General features: G+C 37.0%; 1 protein-coding gene and 1 pseudogene across 1 annotated transcript in view; one reads left to right on the top strand and one right to left on the bottom strand.

Moving 5' to 3' along the window:
- LOC103560941 (mitochondrial adenyl nucleotide antiporter SLC25A24-like) overlaps positions 1–20181 on the bottom strand; it is a 59862-nt gene that overhangs the window by 12086 nt on the left and 27595 nt on the right. Inside the window, 4 exon segments of the mRNA XM_070608135.1 lie at positions 4278–4430; positions 7890–7957; positions 7960–8048; positions 15379–15489. Of these exon segments, the coding sequence (XP_070464236.1) occupies positions 4278–4430; positions 7890–7957; positions 7960–8048; positions 15379–15489 (421 nt within the window).
- LOC103560940 (small ribosomal subunit protein eS6-like) lies at positions 6422–7162 on the top strand (annotated as a pseudogene).

The following is a 20181-nucleotide window of genomic DNA, read 5'->3' as shown; positions in this document are numbered from 1 at the left end:
AACTGGAAAGAGAAATAGATGAATCCATCTATCATCGTTGGAGACTTCAACATCCTCTATTAGAAATGGACAGATCTAGCAGGTAGGAAATCAGTAAGGACATAGCTGAACTCAACAACATGATCAATCAATTGAATGTAACTGACATCTATAGACTCCTTTATCCAACGACAGCAGAATACACATTCTTCTCAAGCTCACATGGAACATTCACCAACATAGACCTCATTCTAGGCCATAAAACACACCTTAACAAATATAAAAGAATAGAAATCATACATCTGCTCTCAGACCACAATGGAATTAAACTAGAAATCAGTAACAGAAAGATTATTGGAAAATACCGAGATATGTAAAGATTAAGTAACACACTTCTAAATAATAAATGAGTCAAAGAAGAAAGCTCAAGAGAAATTTAAAAAACTTTTTGAACTAAGTGAAAGTGAAAATACAATTTACCTAAATTAGTGGGATGCAGTAAAAGCAGTACTTAGAGGGAAATTTATAACATTGAATGCATATATTAGGAAAGAAGAAAGATCTAAAATCAATAATATAAGTTTCTACCTTGGGAAACTAGAAAAAGAAGAGCAAATTAAATCCAGAGTAAGTAGGAGAAAAGAAATAAGAATTAGAGCAGAAATCAATGAAATTAAAAATGGGAAACAATAGAGAAAATCAATGAAACCAAAAGCTGGCTCTTCGAAAAGTGGTCCTAGAAAGTAAGTCTGCTGATGGATCTGGAAATGGATCACTCACCAGTCACTTGACACCAAAGACCCCATTGCTCGTGGCAAATGGGATGATAACCTATCATATTCTATGGCATTACAATTACTAAGATTCTTAGTCATGGCAGTTTGGGATGAAGTACTGGTAGAAAGGAAACCATTACATTATGCAGTTGCTGTAATACTTGAACAGTATGGGGACAATTACAAGGATTGTGGAATTGACTGGCTCTTATTCACTGCCTTAGAACTTTGAAGAAAGAGAATGTCAAGGTCAGGTCAGCCAATTATCACCTTAAAATGTATCATGAACATTATAAGGCCTTCATGGCAGCATTTAAAGAGACCCTCATCTCCTGCAGCTACAGAATAGACTGCTGAAAATCAGCCCCAGCATATAAATGTAAAAGTAACAGAGTCACAAAGGAAACTGGATACATAGCTTCAAAAGGTCTCCTATGCTAAAGTGAGGACCCTCATTGAGAAGGAGTGGGACCCTGATACACGCGATGGGGACATTTGGGTGTATGTGCCTGAGGAACCTGAACTCGCAAATTCTCCAGCATCCTCCAATTTGGCAAAAAGTTGTCCCTTTCCCACTGCTAGAGCAGAGCAGCCTCTCCTCGTCCAGACGCCATGTAAAGGCCTCAGAGAGGAAGATACCTAACAAGATGATGTCTGTCTTCCTCACAATCTGCTCCCCACCTCCTCCTATTGCCTCCCAACCAATAATTTTTATAGGTCAGGCCTCAGATAGCCAATGAAGAAATAAAATCCATGTTCTGGGAAAAAATAGCATTCTGAACAAAGAGTTAGAGGACCTAGCTAATATGGACTGGAAGGAACCAGTGAAACATGTGTGGGAGTGGGTCATAAGAGTGTTGAACAGTTGGGGGTACAGGGAGGGGAATATAATGCTGTATAGGGGAGAATTTTCGATGTGAAGCACTCTCCCATGACACAGGACACCTGAAACCTGAGCTCGTATACTGCTAGGATGGCTCTTTAAAGCTTAGACATAATTATGGCTGACAGCAAATGAAGTGAAGATGCCAAAGTCCTGATGGACTATTGAAGAAGGGATCAGTAGACTTAGGAAGGTGGAAATATTAGAATGAATTTTATCCTGAAAATGGAGAAACTACCACTTGACTATGTTTCTAGCATAAGAAAAGAGTCTTTGTTGAGAGACCCAGTGATGGCTGTTTCCAGGTTTGACAGCAGGAGATGTTGCCATAGAATAGGTTCACTAGTATCAATGGGGATGGAAAATTCCAGAAGAGCAGGTCGTTAAGTGGTGGCACTTAACCATCAGATGCAAGATAAATATAATTATCTTAAGAGACAACAAGGCCAGAGTTGCAACCAGCAAACCCTGACCCACAGGGATAAGTTGATGTCTAATTACCCTGGCCTTCTTAGGGGCAAGATAATTGGATACAGTCAAGCAGTACATAAATACAGAGGAGGGCATTGTTTGTTTTGTAATCAGATAAAAGAATTTCACCTGGACCCTTTACTGCCAGCAATCTTATTTCATTTCCTCTATCTACTTGCTTTCCCACTTTCCTGGAATACTATTTCATACTGTCTCCTCTTTCCTCATACTTCCAAAATGTCCTTGCTTCCTATTTCATTAAAGAAATTGAAGCACTAGGAAGAACGCTTCCACAAACCTTCCTGCTCACTTAGTAGCGGTTCTCCTCTAAGTATGTATGAAGTGCCCAGCCAATGCCAAACCCTCCCATGAGCACCAGTTCCCATCCCCTTCACCCACTCAAAGACTCAAGGATAATCTCCTTGCACTACTCTCTCCTCTTTCCTATCATCCAGTGGTCCCCTCCCTACTGGATCATTCCCCTAAGCATACAAACAGGCTGTTGCTTCTTTCATGTTTGGGAAACTCTTTGTTGATCCCACGTCCCCTCTAGTTACCACTCCATTTCCCTCTCCTCTTCATGGCAAAACTCCTTCAAAGAGTTCTTGATTCTTCCTATCTCCAATTTCTAGCCTCTATTTTCCCCATAGCAATGATCACATTCTGATATACCAGCTATTTTACTAGTTTATTTATTGTCTCCTCCAATTTATACGCTCATATAAATTCCATGGAGGCAGGTAGGCTTTTTTTCTCTTTTCTGTTTTCTTTGCTGCTCTACCCCCAGCCCCTCAAACAAGGTCTGAAACACATTAAGTGCTCAAGAAACATTTGTTGATGAAAGAAATATTTGTTGAATTCGTAAGCAAATCCCCATTTAAGTAAGATGTATGTTTTTAAGATATGCATTACAAATAAGTCTAGGGTTCTACTCATCCATCTACTTGCTTTTCAACTGTTTGGGTTGAGAAAGGACATTACTAATCTTTTATATTTTCTTAAAATTTTGAGGTCTTCTGACCTTGTGAACCAAGGTTCCACAAAAGAAGCAGTTTACCTCACACTGCTGGTGGGAATGCAAACTGGTGCAGCCACTATGGAAAACAGTATGGAGATTTCTCAAAAAATTAAAAATAGAAATACCATATGACCCAGACATCCGTTACTGGGTATCTATCCACAGAACGTGAAATCAGCAATTCCAAAAGTCCCATGCAATGTTCATTGCAGCATTATTTACAATATCCAAGACGTGGAAGCAACCTAAGTGCCCAGCAACTAATGATTGCATAAAGAAAATATGGTGTATATATACAACGGAATACTACTCAGCCATAAAAAAGGATAAAACCATCCCATTCACAACAACATGGATGGACCTTGAGGGTATTATGTTAAGTGAAATAAGCCAGATAGAGAAAGACAATCTCTGTATGACTCCACTCATATGTGAAAGTTAAACACGTGGACAAAGAGAACAGATTAGTGGTTACCAGGGGAAAGGGGGGTTGGAGGGTGAGCACAAAGAGTGAAGTGGTGCACCTACAACACGACTGACAGGCAGTAATGTACAACTGAAATTTCACAAGGTTGTAAACTATCATAATCTCAATAAAAAATTTTAAAAAAAGAAGCACTTTACTGCTATGTGCTATAAAATGTTTAAAGAAAAAACAATTACTATGAGATTTACGGTGAAAATGGAAAACTTGAGATGCACATAGAGCACTCTTTGACCCTTAATGTGATGCTAATAACTTAGTTACTTGAAAATAAATATAGCTCATCTCAAAGTGAATTATTTAAGCAAAAGTAACATCCTAAATCATATTAACAAATCTTAAATAAAATATCACAATTGTTTAAAGGAAAATAAATATCAAAATTTTTTTGAGGGCTTCTTACACTGTGATATTGAAATTAAAAGACTACTGGTAGACGTCAGTTATGATAATATAATATAATCCGTGAAACGTCTCTTGTAAACAAAAGCAACATGAAAACAGCAAAAATAATCAAATGAGAATAAACAAAGTCACTTACATTTACATTAACATCTATTGCTTATGCACACTCCAGTTTTCTCTCTCATGAAAGCTTAAATTTTTTAAAATTAACTTTAAAATGGACTCTTTGTTATAAAATAACACAAACAATAACATTTTTACCTGTTCATAGGCTCCAATCTTAAGCACTGTCTCTGGTGCAATTTTAAAAATATTTACACCATTTCCTCGCCAAAGAGAACGAAGCCCTCCTTCTTTGACCATCTGCTCAAACCCACCAATCAATCTCATTCTCCTTGACTTTAAACCATGAACCTAGAAATTAACAATTTACTTATTTTGCTGGTATTATGGCATTGATATCATTATTGCTGATAAAATAATGATACATATATGTATAAATTTATGATCCTCAACACCATTTTCATTTCCTTTAGAGACACATGAAATTGATATATTATTTTTTGTTCTCTCCAAATACATACTTTAATTAATCTAATACATCACAGAAAAGAAGACTAACTTAAAGAAAACAGGAATAACTTAGTTACCAGAGAACTTCTGCATTCACAAGATGTGTTGTTGCTGCTAAAATATTACAAGATTATGACAGAGTGCACTGAAATATGCACTGAAAAAAGAATGGATGAAAATACACCAAACTTCTGACAGTGGATCCTTCTGGGTAGTGAGGCGTTGTGGGTTGAACTGTATCCCCCCAAATTCATATGTCGAAGTTCTAACCCCCATTACCTCAGAATGTGCCCTTATTTGGAGATAGGGTCTTTACAGAGGCAATCGAGTTAAAGTAAGGTCATTAAAGTGGGCCCTAAAATCCAACACAGTGATGAATACCATTGTTTATGAATCTTTTTTCATATTTAGGATTAATTGTTTAGAAAGAACTTCCTAGAAGTTTAAGTAACTAAATGTTCATTTTTAAGGCTGTATATATATTAAGTTGTTTTCCAGACTTTTTCTACCCACAGGAGATGAGAATGTACATTTCACCTTGCTCTCCCATTATTATTCTATTCTAGACAGGTGGGTATTTTATTAACGTCATAATTTCACTTTCTTAAAATAACATTTTTTTGACTATAAAATAATACATTAGGAAAATATGAAGGAAGACATTAAAATGACCTGTGTTAGTTTGCTAGGGATGCTGTAACAAAGTATCACTTTGATGAGAGAAATTTATTTTCTCACAGTTTGGAGGCTAGAAGTCTGAGATCAAGGTGTGAGCGGGGTTGGTTCCTTCTGAGGGCTGTGAGGGAAAGTTCTGTTCAGGCCTCTCTCCTTGGCTGGTAGATGGCCACGTTCTCGCTAGGTCTCTTCACATTGTCTTCCCTCGGTGCAAGTCTGTGTGTCCAAATTTCCTCTTTTTACAAGGACACCAGTCCTTTACCCCCTATTTGCTCCGTACTTCTTCACTCTCCCTAATCCACTGACCTATTTTCATCCACGTGGAGGACGGATCACCCCTACCTTGAGTCCCTAAAATACCCATATACATTTTTCTATCTGGCACATAGTAAGCACTCATACATGACAATTATTATTTTCAGTATCACCATCATCACACAGATATGTTGTTCATATCTCTGTAAGGTTCTGGAGTATAAGAAATATGCTTTTCATCCAACATCTAGCATAGGATGGGCACAGAACAAATACATTTTCTTTCCTTATTTTTCCTCTGGATCCCTTTCCCATCTTTGTCATCTCCCTATATGTCTCCATCCCTGGGTAGCTCTGTACTGTGTCCACATATTTTTCCCTTACACCTCATTTTTTATTTTCTGACAGGCCCAGTCACCGAGGAAGCTGGATTTTCTATTTCTACCTGCAAAAGAGGATTTTAGTTCCTGTTCTTTCCCAACAGCTAACTGAATTTATTCACCTGACTGAATAAAACATAGGTTACACATGCACCCAAACATACAGAAGGATGGTGGGCTATCTTACTATCTCATACCATTCAAAGTGTGTTCTCTACACTTACCTCATTGAATTAAAAGGTCTTTACTTCCATTGAATGTACTGAGCAAGATATCACCATATATTTGTGTGAGAAATAATAGGCAGAGGGGAAGTGATATTTATTCCTTTTTGGTGTTCCCTGGCATTACGTGTATCCTTTGTGTGGGTAGACAGCACTTATATCACATTTTATTACTATTTGCTTAATTATCTATTTTCCCTGATAGACATTACAGTTATTATACAGTTAACTCACATAGTATAATAACAACTATTCAGCTTTCTTTTGTGGCACCTCGGAGGTGATCAGCTGCTTCAAGATGAAGCTGAATGTCTCCTTCCCAGCCACTGGCTGCCGGAAACTCATTGAAGTGGATGATGAGCACTTTTTTTTTGAGAAGTGTACGGAAGTTTCTGAGAAGCCCACAGAAGTTACTGCTGATGCTCTGGGTGAAGAATGGAAGGGTTACGTGGCCTAAATCACACGGAGGAACAACAAACAAAGCTTCCCCATGGCTGTGGCCACCTGCTACTGAGTAAGGGGCATTTCTGTTATAGACCAAGGAGAACTGGAGAAACAAAGCGCAAGTCTGTTCAGGGTTGCATTGTGGATGCCAATCTGAGTGTTCTCAACTTGGTTATTGTAAACAACAAGGAGAAGAAAATTCCTGGAGTAATTCATACTCCTGTGCCTCATTGCCTGGGGCCCAAAGGAGCATGCAGAATCCGCAAACTTTTCAATCTCTCCAAAGAAGATGATGCCCACCAGTATGTTGTCAGAAAGCCCCTGAACAAAGAAGGTATGAAACCCAAGACCGAAGTCCCAAGATTCTGCATCTTGTTACTGCACGTAGCCTGTAACACAAACATCAGCATGTTGCTCTGAAGAAACAGCATACTAAGAAAATTAAGGAAGAGGCCGCAGAATATGCTAAAATTTTGGCCAAGAGAATGAAGAAAGTTGAAGAAAAACGCCAGGAATAGATGCCAAAAAATGGAGGCTGTCCTCTCTTAGAGCTCCCACCTCTAAATCTGAGTCAGTCAAAAACAAGATTTTCTAAGAGTAACAGACAAATAAGATCAGACATCAACCAATAAAAACTATTCATAATTCATTAACAAATGTCACCAATGTTATTAAAAACCAAAAGACAATAAAACACCCAGGTATGTAAATTTAATTACAAATTTAAATTCATTAGATTGTGGATTAATCATTTTTGTATCCTTCCAGAGAAAGTATTAAGCAAATATTGAATTATAATTATGATACTCCAATTAAGCCATACACTATTTTATAACAACTGCTGACAATCCATTACTCAGTAAAATAAAGGTAATTAGACTTTACTTCTAATGAACATTAGTCAATAACACACTCAAAATAACTTACTTTTCAATTCTTAGAAATATTCTTAGTACCTAAATAGCAGAGTAGAACCATGCTATTATGTTGGTGTCAGGGAGCAGAGATAACCAATACATTAGACCAATGTATTTAGTGGTATCCTATCATTTCTTTAATAGATTTAGTTATATTTCTGAAAAAACTTCTAATAGAGTGGTTCTATTATTATTTCAAACAAAAATTAATTTAAACAGCATATAAGCATCTTTAAAAAGTTAAGAAATCTTTTAATATTAAAATAAGAAAATTTACATTTTCAGAAAAATGTAAAACTTTAATGAGAAGGAGTATGAAATGTGCCAAAGTATTTCTTTTGAAAATTATCAAGGATTCTTCAGGTTAATTTAATGCTTACGGGGTAGCTGAAGTGTGCACACTACCTGCATCATGACCTTCAAGCGGTCAAGAGGAGCCGTGTACATCCTTGAAACTGCGCCAGCTATTCCTCCGCCACCAATGGTCTCCACCAATCTCCAGAACACTTCTCTTGTGCAGTAAATTCACCTGGAATAGCTATACTTTCCCCTATGTCAATTATCCGATAAAATGTAAAAAACAATAAATAAAAGTGTAAACACTTGATAAATTGAAAGGATAACTTTTTACAAAAGCCAAAAACCCAAAGATTTTTTTTCATATCTCACCTCCTGTTAATGAAGATTAACAATTTTCTTACCACTTGTGCTACACCAGGTGTTTTTTTTGTTGGTTTTTTTTTTTTTTTTTTTGGTGAGGAAGACTGGCCCTGAGCTAATATCTGTGCCAACCTTCCTCTATTTTGTATGTGGGACGGCACCTCAGCATGACTTAACGAGCGGTGCATAGGTCTGGACACAGGTTCCGGGCCTGCAAACCCTGGGCCACCAAAGTGGAGCACACAAACTTAACCACTATGCCACCAGGTCAGCCCCAGACCAAGTGATTTTTAAAAACTCATTCACACACAGAGTTAACGTAAAATCAATTCCCATTGTTTACTTATTAATTTAAAATTCTCAAACTATTTAGGGAATTCTCAAATTATTTAGATTAATCTCTTCCAAGAAAAATGTAAACACCCAGTGCAGAAACCACGTCTCAGTCACACACTACAGCACCTGCCATACAATAGATAATGAATAAATGCTTAATAAATTTTCCCTACTTTATTCCAAATTCTCTCAAGCTCCACTGTGCACTTACTTAGCCTAAGTCAGAATTCAAGACTAGCATTTTATACACTTTGATTCATTTCTTTCTCTGTTATTTACATTGATTCTTCCTTCAAAAGTCAATTTTCTTCTTAAAAATTTGCATTCTAACAAGTTTTGCATTTCACTTTATTTTCAGTAACTGTACATGCTTTTGCTAAGACTATCCACTTTTGCTAAATGTTGAGGTCTTGTGGCTCAGAGGCAAGAGTGCCAAACTGGACTCAGAGGCACTGGGTTCCATCATTTGTTCATCATAGTGGACAAGTCACTTCTGTGCTTCTTAGTTTTCCCACCCTTCATTTGTTCATTCATTCAATGCCCCCCTTTCCTAGCACCCTCCCACTTCAAGATTTTTGTACTTGATTTACCCTCTGCCTACAACATTTCTCCTTGGCTCTTTCCATGGCTTCCTTCATAATACTTAGCACAGTCTTAATTAGTTCATTTCTGTCCATTGCTTGCTTCCTCCTCTAGAAGGTAAGCCTGAAGAGAGCATAACCTGGTCTCCCTTGTGCACTGTTGTAAACCTAGCACCTTGGTCATTGGAGATAAAGGTGTGCAATAAATATTTGTTGAATTAATAAATTAACATGCCAGCCTCTCAGCTATGTATTAGTAATATAAGGTGCAGAAGTGAGTTTCTGCCCTCTAGGGGCTTACAGTGTAAGAAGAGAGATAGGAAAGGAAAGAAGCAATATAATACAGAGTAACAAGTACAATAACAAGGGTAGAAAGAAAGTGTCTTAAGAACACAGTACAGAGGCATTTAATGGAGTGTAGATTTGCAGCGGGGCGGGAGGGTGCGGAAATAAGTGGAACTGTCAGGGACTTGGAAGTAGCAAGTAAAGTGACTTACAAGTAGCAAAGCCTCAACATGAATCCAGGTATTCTGAGCTCAGAGGCTACCTTCTTGTCCCTCATACTCTATTATCTCCCTAGAGAAGGAGGGATTAACCAAGGGGATGTTCTAGGCAAAGAAAATAGTTTGAAGATGTTACATATTCTAAGAACTGCAAGACTGTATTCAGGGGTGGAAGGAGGGTAAAGGAAAGCTCAAGGTCTCAGAATAACATGGAGGTTTCCAGCTTGGACGACCAGGAAGGTGGTGGTACCATTCAATGAAATAGGAAAAGAAGGTTTGGGGGACAGATGATGTTGTGTTTGTGTCTGAGGTGTCCCAATTGATGCCCAATAGATATTTGCATATGCAGAAGGAAGGTATGGTCTAGAGACGTAAGATTTTGAGCAATCAATTGGCCTATATTTGGTAATTCAACCTGGGAAAGTAAGTGGGATTGCTGAGAAAAAAATGAGTGAGAGACAAAGAAAGCTGAAGATAGAACATAGAAGAACACTAATATATAAGAGACAGACTGAGGAAGAAGATCCTCAGGGGAGACAGAACAGTAAAACAGAGAGTTGGGAAGATAACCAGGAGAATGCAGTATCAAGGAAGCCAGCTGAAGACAACATTTAAAAGGAGAGTGGTAAGATCTAGAAACTTAACAATAGGGAGCCTGGATTGGTGAATAAATTTCCATGAAGTGGGGAAAGCAAAGCCAGACTGTAGTTGGTTGAGAAGTGAATGGGAAGTGTAGCTGTGAAGAGAGAAGAAAAAGATAAGGTGTCTAGAGGGGACATCAGTACGATTATACTTTTTTTAATGGTACTGACTTAAATATGTTAAATCTTGTTTTTAAGACAATATATTTAAATACAAGAAATAAAGGAATAATGGAGAGAATAAGGCCTCTGAGAAGCAGAGAAAAGGGATTCAAAGTTCGGGAGAGATTTCAGTTTTAAAAGTGGAAACATCTATTTGTTATGACAGGAAACGGAAAAGGAAATCTTAGGGGTAGGTACAGGTACATGCCTGAGAAATGGCAAAGCTAAACCAACCCTGGAAGCCATATGTTGAAGATTTCACAACTACCCAAGAGAGAAATAAACCTCTATTTCAGTTGAGCCACTGCATTTCGGGGTCTCTTTACTACAGTAGCTTAGCCTGCACCCTAAGACAGCAGAGATAGGTATTTTAGATTGGGCAAATGGGAAGGGCTCTTTGAGAAGGCGGACATTTCAGCAGAAAGCTGGTTGAAGTGAAGGAGAGAGACGTGCAAATCTGGAAGAAAAGCATTCCATGCAGAGAGAAAAGGAAGCGTAAGGCTCTAAGGCTTCCATAAGCATGGCAGATTTGAGAAATGACAAATACATATCAACAAATGTGACGCACCACATTAACAGAATCAAGGATAAAAATCATATAATCATCTCAATAGATACAAAAAAAGCATTTGACGCAATTCAACATCCTGAGCCAGCCCTGATGGCCTAGTGGTTAAAGTTCAGGGTGCTCTGCTTCGGCAGTCCAGGTTCGGTTTCCAGGCACAGAACGACACCACTCGTCTGTCAGTAGCCATGTTGTGGTGGCAGCTCACATAGGAAAACTAGAAAGACTTAAAACTAGAATACACAACTCTGTAGTGGGGCTTTGGGGAAGAGAAAAAGAGAGAAAGGAAGATTGGCAACAGATGTTAGCTCAGAGCAAATCTTTCCCAGAAAGAAAAAAGTTTCAACATTCTTTCATATTAAAAAATCTCCCCCAAAATTGGGTATAGAATGAATGTACCTCAACATGGTAAAGGCCATATATGACAAGCCTACAGCTAACATCACAGTCAGTAGTGAAAGTGTGAAAGCTTTTCCTTTAAGATCAGGACCAAGACAATGGTGACCACTCTCATCACTCCTCTTCAACATAGTACTGAAAGTCTTCACCACAGCAATCAGGCAAGAAAAAGAAATAAAAGCCATCTAAGTCAGAAAGGAAGAAGTAAAACTGTTTCTGTTGCTGATGACATGATCTTATACATAGACTAAAGACTCCACAAAAAAACTGTTAGAACTAATCAACAAAATCAGTAAAGTTGCAGGATACAAAATCAACATACAAAAACCAGTTGCATTTCTATACACTAACAACAAAATATCTGAAAAAGAAATATAGAAAATAATCACATTCACAATAGCATGAAAAACAATAAAATATTTAGGAATAAAGTTAACCAAAAAGGTGAAAAATGTGTACACTGAAAACTATAAGACATTGATTAAAGAAATTGAAGAAGACACAAATAAATGGGAAGCTACGCCACGCTCATGGATTGGAGGAATTAATATTGTTAAAATGTTCGTACTACCCAAAGCCATCCATAGATTCAATGCAATCCCTGTCAAAATTCCAATGGCGTTTTTCAGAGATAGAAAAAACAACCCTAAAATGCACGTGGAACACAAGACCCCAAGTAGACAAAGCAATCCTGAGACAGAAGAACAATGCTGGAGGCATTGCACTCCCTGATTTCAAACTATGTTACAAAGCTATAGTAATCAAAACAGAACAGCACTGGCACAAAAATAGATACATAAACCAATGGACTAGAATCAAGAGCACAGAAATAAACCCTCACATATATAATCAATTAATATTTGACAAGGGAGCCAGAAATACCCAATGGGGAAAGGATAGTCTCTTCAATAAATGGTGTTGGGAAAACTGGATAATCACATGCAGCAGAATGAAATTGGACCCATATCTTACACCTTAATCTCACAAAAATTAACTCAAAATGGATTAAAGACTTAACCATAAGATCTGAAACTGTAAAACTCCTAGAAGAAAACATAGGGAAAAACTCCTTGATATTGGTCTTGGCAATGATTTTTCGGCTATGACATCAAAAGCATAAGTAACAAAAGCAAAAATTAATAAGTGGGACTACATCAAACTACAAAGTCTATGCACAGTGAAAGAAACAATTGGCACTATGAAAAGGCAACCCACAGAATAGGAGAAAATATCTACAAATCATATAAATGATGACGGGTTAACATCCAAAATACATAAGGAATTAGTACAACTCAATTTAAAAAAAAACACTCTGATGGGAAAATGGGCAAAAGAACTCAATAGACATTTCCCTAAAGAAGACATACAAATGGCCAAAATTTATATGAAAAGATGGTCCACATCACTAATCATCAGGGAAATGCAAATCAAAACCACCATGAGATACTGACTCACACTTCTTAGTATGGCTTTTACATAAAAAACAAGATGTGTTAGCAATGACGTGGAGAAAAGGGAACCCTTGTACACTGTGGGTGGGAATAAATTGGTAAAGCCACTATGGAAATCAGTATAAGGTTCCTCAAAATATTAAAAATAAAACTATCATATGATTAGCAATTCCACTTCTTGGTATATAGCCAAAGGAAATGAAATCAGGATCTCAAGGAGATATCTGCATCTCCATGTTCATTGCAGCATTATGCACATAGCCAAGAAATGAAAATAACCTAAGTGTCTATCTATGGATGAATGAATAAAGATGTGGTATATAAATACAATGGATTATTACTCAGCCGTGAGAAAGAAGGAAATCCTGCCATTTGTGACAGTACGGATGGACCTAAGGGCATCAGGTTAAGTGAAATAAGTCAGACAGAGAAAGACAAACACTGTGTGATTTCACTTATATATGGAATCTAAGAAAGCTAAATTCATAGAAACAGAGAGTAGAATGTTGGTTGCCAGGGGCTGGGTAGTGGGGGAAACAGAAGGATGTTGTTCAAACAGTACAAACTTCCAGTTATGAGATGAATGAGTTCTGGGGATCTAATGTACAACGTGGTGACTATAGTTAGCAATACGGGATTATATACTTGAAAGTCGCTAAGAGAGTAAATCTTAAATGTTCTCATCACAAAAAAGAAATGGTAATTATGTGAGATGATGGAGATGTTAACTAACCCTACTGTGGTAATCATTTCCCAATATACAAGTGTATCAAATATCATGTTGTACACCTTAACTTACACAATGTTATATGTCAGTTATATCTCGATAAATCTGGAAAAAAATAGACAAAAATATAAACAGACAATTCATGGAAAAGAACATGTGAATATCTAATATTTCTATGAAGAGATGTTTAAAATGCATTAGGAATCAAAGAAATGCACGTTAAAACAACAAGATACCACTTTATATACAACAGAATGGCAAATATTAGAAAATTGGATAATACCAAGCAACAATAATATGTAGAAAAACAGGAACCTTCATGAATTGCTGGTGGGAGGGTAAGCTGATATGCAAGCCATTCTGGGAAACAACATGGCTATAATTTATAAAATTAAGAATGGATACTCTAGGGGCCGGCCCTGTGGCTGAGTGGTTAAGTTTGCGTGGTCCACTTCGGTGGCCCAGGGTTTCACCAGTTGGCATCCTGGGCGCAGACATGGCACCATTCATCAAGCCATACTGAAGCAGCGTCCCACATAGCACAACCAGAGCCACGCACAACTAGGATATACAACTATGTACCAGGGGGCTCTGGGGAGAAGAAGAAGAAGGAGAAACAAGATTTGGCAACAGATGTTAGCTCAGGTGCCAATCTTCAAAAAAAAAAGAATGGATACTCTAGTAAAATTTACAAATGCACATTCGTCTTGACTCAGAAATCCATGTGAAATTCTTTAAGGTACATGAGAGAAGAGCATTTTTTGTGGGTGGAGAGTTGGAGAAAACCTAGATGTCTATTACTAGGGAAATGGATAAGGAAGATGTGTTAAATGTATACTATGTAGTAGTTAGAAGCAATAAACTATATGAATGCATAACAACAAGGACAAATCTTAAAACCATAATGTTGAGTGAGCAAAGCAAGAAATCAGACATGACCTTTAGCACAATACCATTTATATAAATTAAAGACACACACATGAAACAATACTATATGACTCCTAAGAATATATACATGTTCAAGAACACAGATGGAACAGAATAGGTGCCTATCATAATAAGTGACATCTCTATTGAATATATATATTACCTGCTCTGCCTTTTTCTAAATACACTAAGGTACTAACTAATTTAATTATCAAAACTCTTACCATATCATCCTCAGTATATAATTGAGGAAATTGAGGTACAGAGGGGCTATATAGCTGGTGGGTGGAAGATGCGGGATTGAAACCTAGGCAGTCTGACTCCAAAGCCTACGTTCTTAGTCCTCCCCTAGATTGTCTATGAAGAGGAGACAAAAAGTCACGAGGGTGGATGCAAACAGTACGCCATGAATTGAATGATTCACTTAAGCCCCTGCATCCGAGATCTAAAAAAGAAAAAAAAGTTTTTAATTACAAAATCTCATTTGTTCCTCTAGTCAAGTGCTTATATAAAAAGAGTAGGTAGATTATATATTTGATCCTTTCTGATTCTAAAATTGGGAATCTTAATCTTTGACTTTACATTTCCTATGATAGAAGGCTGAATTGAGTACATCATATCTGTGGGGAAAAAAGTATATTATTTTTCCACTTTTCTAGGACAGTTAACTATATCAAAGTAATTTATTCTCAACACAAAGTAAGCCATTTCAGCAGATGGGTATCTATTTTAAGTTCTAGGTTTTAGCAAACAAAGAAATCCGAGCTGTGTTTCTATCTATAATACTAACACTCCTTGCTAAATCAGTAGAACGTTATTAGGAGAGAATACTGTTACTTCAGCCACTGAGGCTGGAAGTATTATAGGGATTATGTGATCACAATAATGCCTATGACATTTACAGCAAAATAAAAATAGAGTAAAACACAAAGTAATCTTACAGTAGAATGCTTCCAGAAACGAGCAATTTCATTGATGGTTGTTGCAGGATGAAACAAAAAGTAGTACTTCCATTCATCCCAGTCTACTGTCATTGTTCCATCACTGTCAATGCTGAAATTTTTAAAAAAATAGTGCTTATAACATTTATAACAAATTTAGCACCATTATAAAAATTAATTAAAAGCTTCTTACATATTAATTATAGAAGTTGCTCCTTTGGGCTTCATGAATATTGCTATTTTTCCATATTTTTAATAGACCTTATTTTTTAGAACAGGTTTAGATTCTTGGGAAAATTGAGAACAGAGTTCCCACATACCCCTGTATCCAGTTTCCCCTAATGGTACATCTTACATTATTGTTGTATATTTGTTACAATTAGGAACCAATCTTGATACGTTATTATTAACTAAAGTTCCCACTTTATTCAGGGTTCCTTAGTTTGTTTGTTTTTTTGAGGAAGATTAGCCCTGAGCTAACTACTGCCAATCCTCCTCTTTTTGCTGAGGAAGACTGACCCTGAGCTAACATCCATGCCCATCTTCCTCTACTTTATACATGGGACGCCTACCACAGCATGGCTTTTGCCAAGCAGTGCCATGTCCGCACCCGGGATCCGAACTGGTGAACCCCAGGCTGCCAAGAAGCAGAACGTGTGAACTTAACCACTGCGCCACCAGGCCGGCCCCGGGTTCCTTAATTTTTAACTAACGTCCTTTTTGTTTTAGGATCCCATCTGAGACACCACATTCCATTTAGTCATCCTGTCTCCTTAGGTTCTCTTGGCTATGACAGTTTCTCAGACTTTCCTTGTTTTTACCAGCTTTGATAGTTTTGAAGAGAAGTGATCAGATATTTTGTAGAATGCCCCTCTAATGGAATTTACTCTGTATTGTTTTTCAATTATTTACTTGTATATATTTCTCTCAAACTTGCCTATAATCTATTAAGGAGAAGGACCATTTCTAAGTCACCTTTATATCTCCAGCACTGAGCACTCAATAAATGTTTGCTGAATGAATGAATAAATGAATAAAATTCACTGAAGGTCAACCTTATAGCTTTTGATTCTTCTAGTAGCATTTTTTCCTCTGACCCTCTTCTCCCTACTTAAGCTTTTAAGTCAATTTTAAAGTAATCTTTTACTTATGAATTTAAAAAGAAGACTCACTTTTACCATGCAAAATTCAGGATTTACACAACTTTTAAGCATCTCAAATCACAAAAAGCATTAGATGTAGTTTCTACAGTCTGAGTAAAAGGTGGAATTAAGTGAAACGCTTTTTTCAATAGCATTTTTCTGAATGGAAAGTCTAAAAAACAAATTCCATTCTTTCAACAAAAAGATTAGTACAATTTTCAGTTCCAGCCAAGCCGATATAATGGGTGTAGAACTTATCCTCCCCCTATCAACAATTATGGAACTGGACACAATATATGAAGTAACTGCTTTCAGGCACTGGACTACAAACATGACATGGTTATGATACTTGAGATAAGGAAAACCCATGAGTTTAGCTCCCCATTCACTCTGGTCCTGTCTGGGGCCACTTTCCAAACTGTAGCACAAAGAGTAGAAGCCTAAACAGAGAGCAAGTAGCTAGAATAAAAACAGATTAGAGCTGAGGGCTGCTGACAGGGCAGGAATTTGCACAGCAAATTTTGGAGGATGCTCCAAAACTATACAGGTATCTCTTTGCAACTTTGGCCAAATACTAAGCTATGCATGACTCCATCAGTCTGACCAAAATAACTACTGGAGGGCTGTGAGCTTAATGGAAATTCTCTATGTGAGCAATGTTGGAGCTCAAGAAAGAGAGGAAGGAAAGAAGGGAGGGAGAGAGGAAAGAAGGAAGAGAGGGTTACATACAAGGAGTAAACGGAAAAAACAACCACTGACTTTTCACCAGAAACAATGCATACTAGCAAACATCATTAATGATAACTTTAAAGCACCAAAAGAGAAAAAGCTGTCAATCTAGAATTCTATATACAACAAAATCTCCTTAAAAAATTAAAGTGAAATAAAGATATTTTCAAGTGAATAAAATAACCACCACAGAATTCACTAGTGAGCAGTCAGCACCCCCTCATCCTGCTTTCACTTATGACGCTGTATTGTAATCAGCTGGTACTAGCTCCCCTGTTGGCCAGAAACCCTAAAGCAGGAGCTTTGGCTTGTTCACAACTGCATCCTTTGCACCTAGAGCTATAACTAATGTTTACGGAAGTTATATAAATAACTTTTGGATAAATCATTGCTATTGGAAATCTATAATTTATCTTAGAGTATGACTTAGCAGCATATCTTAGCAGTATGATTTAGAATTTCCAATTTTCCAAACAATGTAGCAAGATATAATTTAGTGTATAATGGTTTATAAAACGTCTCTTGTCACATCAATAAAAAATGCATAAACTGATGAAACTACCAAGATTGTATCAAACTATCTTATCAATCCTGAAAAAAAACTTTTATTGTAAGAAACCTTATTTTCCATTTACAACTGCAACAAAAGGAATAAAATATCTAAGGATTAAACTTAACCAAAGAGGTGAAAGAGCTATTGACTGAAAATTATAAGACATCATTGAAACAAACTGAAGACAAAGAAACGGAAAGATATTCCATGCTCATGGGTCAGAAGAATAAACACAGTTAAAACGTCCATACTGCCTAAAGCCATCTACCGATTCAATGCAAAATAAACTACAAAGCTATAGTAATCAAAACAGTGTGGTACTGGCACAAAAACAGACACACAGATCAATGGATCAGAATTGAAAGCCCAGAAAAACTGGATCGCCACATCGGCAAAAGTGTGAAAGCAGACCATTATCTTGCACCACACACAAAAACTAACTCAAAATGGATTAAAGGTTTGAATGTTAGATCTGAAACCATAAAACTGCTAGAAGAAAATATAGGCAGTACACTATTGGACATCAGTCTTAGCAATATCTTTCAAATACCATGTCTACTGGGGCAAGAGAAACAAAAGAAAATGTTAACAAATGGGACTACATCAGACTAAAAATCTTCTTCCAAGCAAAGGAAACCCTTAACAAAATGAAAAGACAACCCACCAACTGGAAGAAAATATTTGCAAATCATTTGTCCAACAAAGAGTTGATCTGCAAAATATATAAAGAACTCATACAACTCAACAACAAAAAAACACCCTGATCAAAAATGGACAGAGGATATTAACAGACATTTTTCCAAAGAACATATACAGATGGCCAATAGGCACATGAAACGATGTTCAACATCACTAATTATTAGGGAAATGCAAATTGAAACTACAATTAGATATCACCATACACCTGTCAGAATGGCTATAATTACCAAGACAAAAAACAACAAATGTTGGAGAGGATGTGGAGAAAAGGGAACCCTCATGCACTGCTGGAGGGAACACAAACTGGTGTGGTCACTATGGAAAAAAGTATGGAGATTTCTCAAAAAGTTAAAAATAGAAATACCATACAATCCAGCTATCCCACTACTGGGTATTTATCCAAAGAACTTGAAATCAATGATCCAAAGAGGTTTATACATCCCAGTGTTCATTGCAGCTTTATTCACAATAGCCAAGACGGGTAAGCAACCCAAGTGCCGGATGAATGGATAAAGAAGATGTGGTGTATACATATATACAATGGAATACTACTCAGCCATAAAAAAAGACAATATCGTATCATTTGCAGCAACATGGGCGGACCTTGAGAGTATGATGTTAAGCAAAATAAGCCAGATATTTCTCTGACAAATACTGCATGATTTCACTCATGTGTGGAAGATAACAAATACATGGATAAAGAGAACAGATTAGTAGTTACCAGAGGGGAAGGGGGTTGGGGGTAGACGAAAGGGGTTAAGGGGCACATATGTATGATGACAGACAAAAATTAGACTACTGGTGGTGAGCACAATGAAGTCTATTCAGAAATTGATAAATAATAATGTACACCCAAAATTATATAATGTTATAAACTACTATAATCTCAATAAAATTACTGGGAAAAAACCCCGTTATTTCTTGTTTAACTGCATTAAGGTTAGAGAACATATCCTGTATGATTCCAATTCTATTTAATTTTTTACATTTCCTTTATAACCCACCATATGGTTGATTTTTGTAGATTTTCTATATGTTCTTAAAAGATTGCATTCCCTGTAGTTGTTGAATGCAATATTCTACGTATGTTGCTAGGTAAAGATTGATGGTGGTATTGTTCACATATTCTGTTTTCACTCATATTTTTCTGTCTGTGTGTACTAGCTATTACTGAGAAGTCTGTATTAAACTTTCCTACTAGAATCATTGATTCATCTATTTTTCTTTGTTGTTTAATCAATTCTTGCTTTATAAATTTGAGGTTATATTATTAGATCCACACAAATGTAGAATTGTTACATATTTAGGTGAATTAAACCTCTAACGTTACAAAATTCCCCTTTTGATTTTTGTAGTGAGTTTTGCCTTTTCTATTCCTTTTCTTTCAACAAAAGGAGAGATTAGTGACATCAGCAGGCTGGTGGAGCAGGAGACACCAGCCATCCTCCCCCCACAAAAAACAATAATTAGACAGCTATCCACAAATGAAAACAGCCCTGAGAGGGCTCAAGAGTCCAATTAAGAATCTACCGCAACACAGTAAGGCAAACAATGGAGAATAACCACACAGAAAGGATCACTGGGGAGACTGGCTTAGCTGAAATGTCTGGAGATGGCAAGGAACAGAGAAGAATGGTGGGGGCTGACTTTATCAGCCACATGGCAGGTGCCATCATGGTTC

This window comes from Equus przewalskii, unplaced genomic scaffold (genome assembly GCF_037783145.1).
Source record: "Equus przewalskii isolate Varuska unplaced genomic scaffold, EquPr2 ChrUn-13, whole genome shotgun sequence".
Lineage (NCBI taxonomy): Eukaryota > Metazoa > Chordata > Mammalia > Perissodactyla > Equidae > Equus > Equus przewalskii.
Note: the sequence above shows the minus strand (reverse complement) of the source record. Positions and strands in the feature narration are given on the sequence as shown.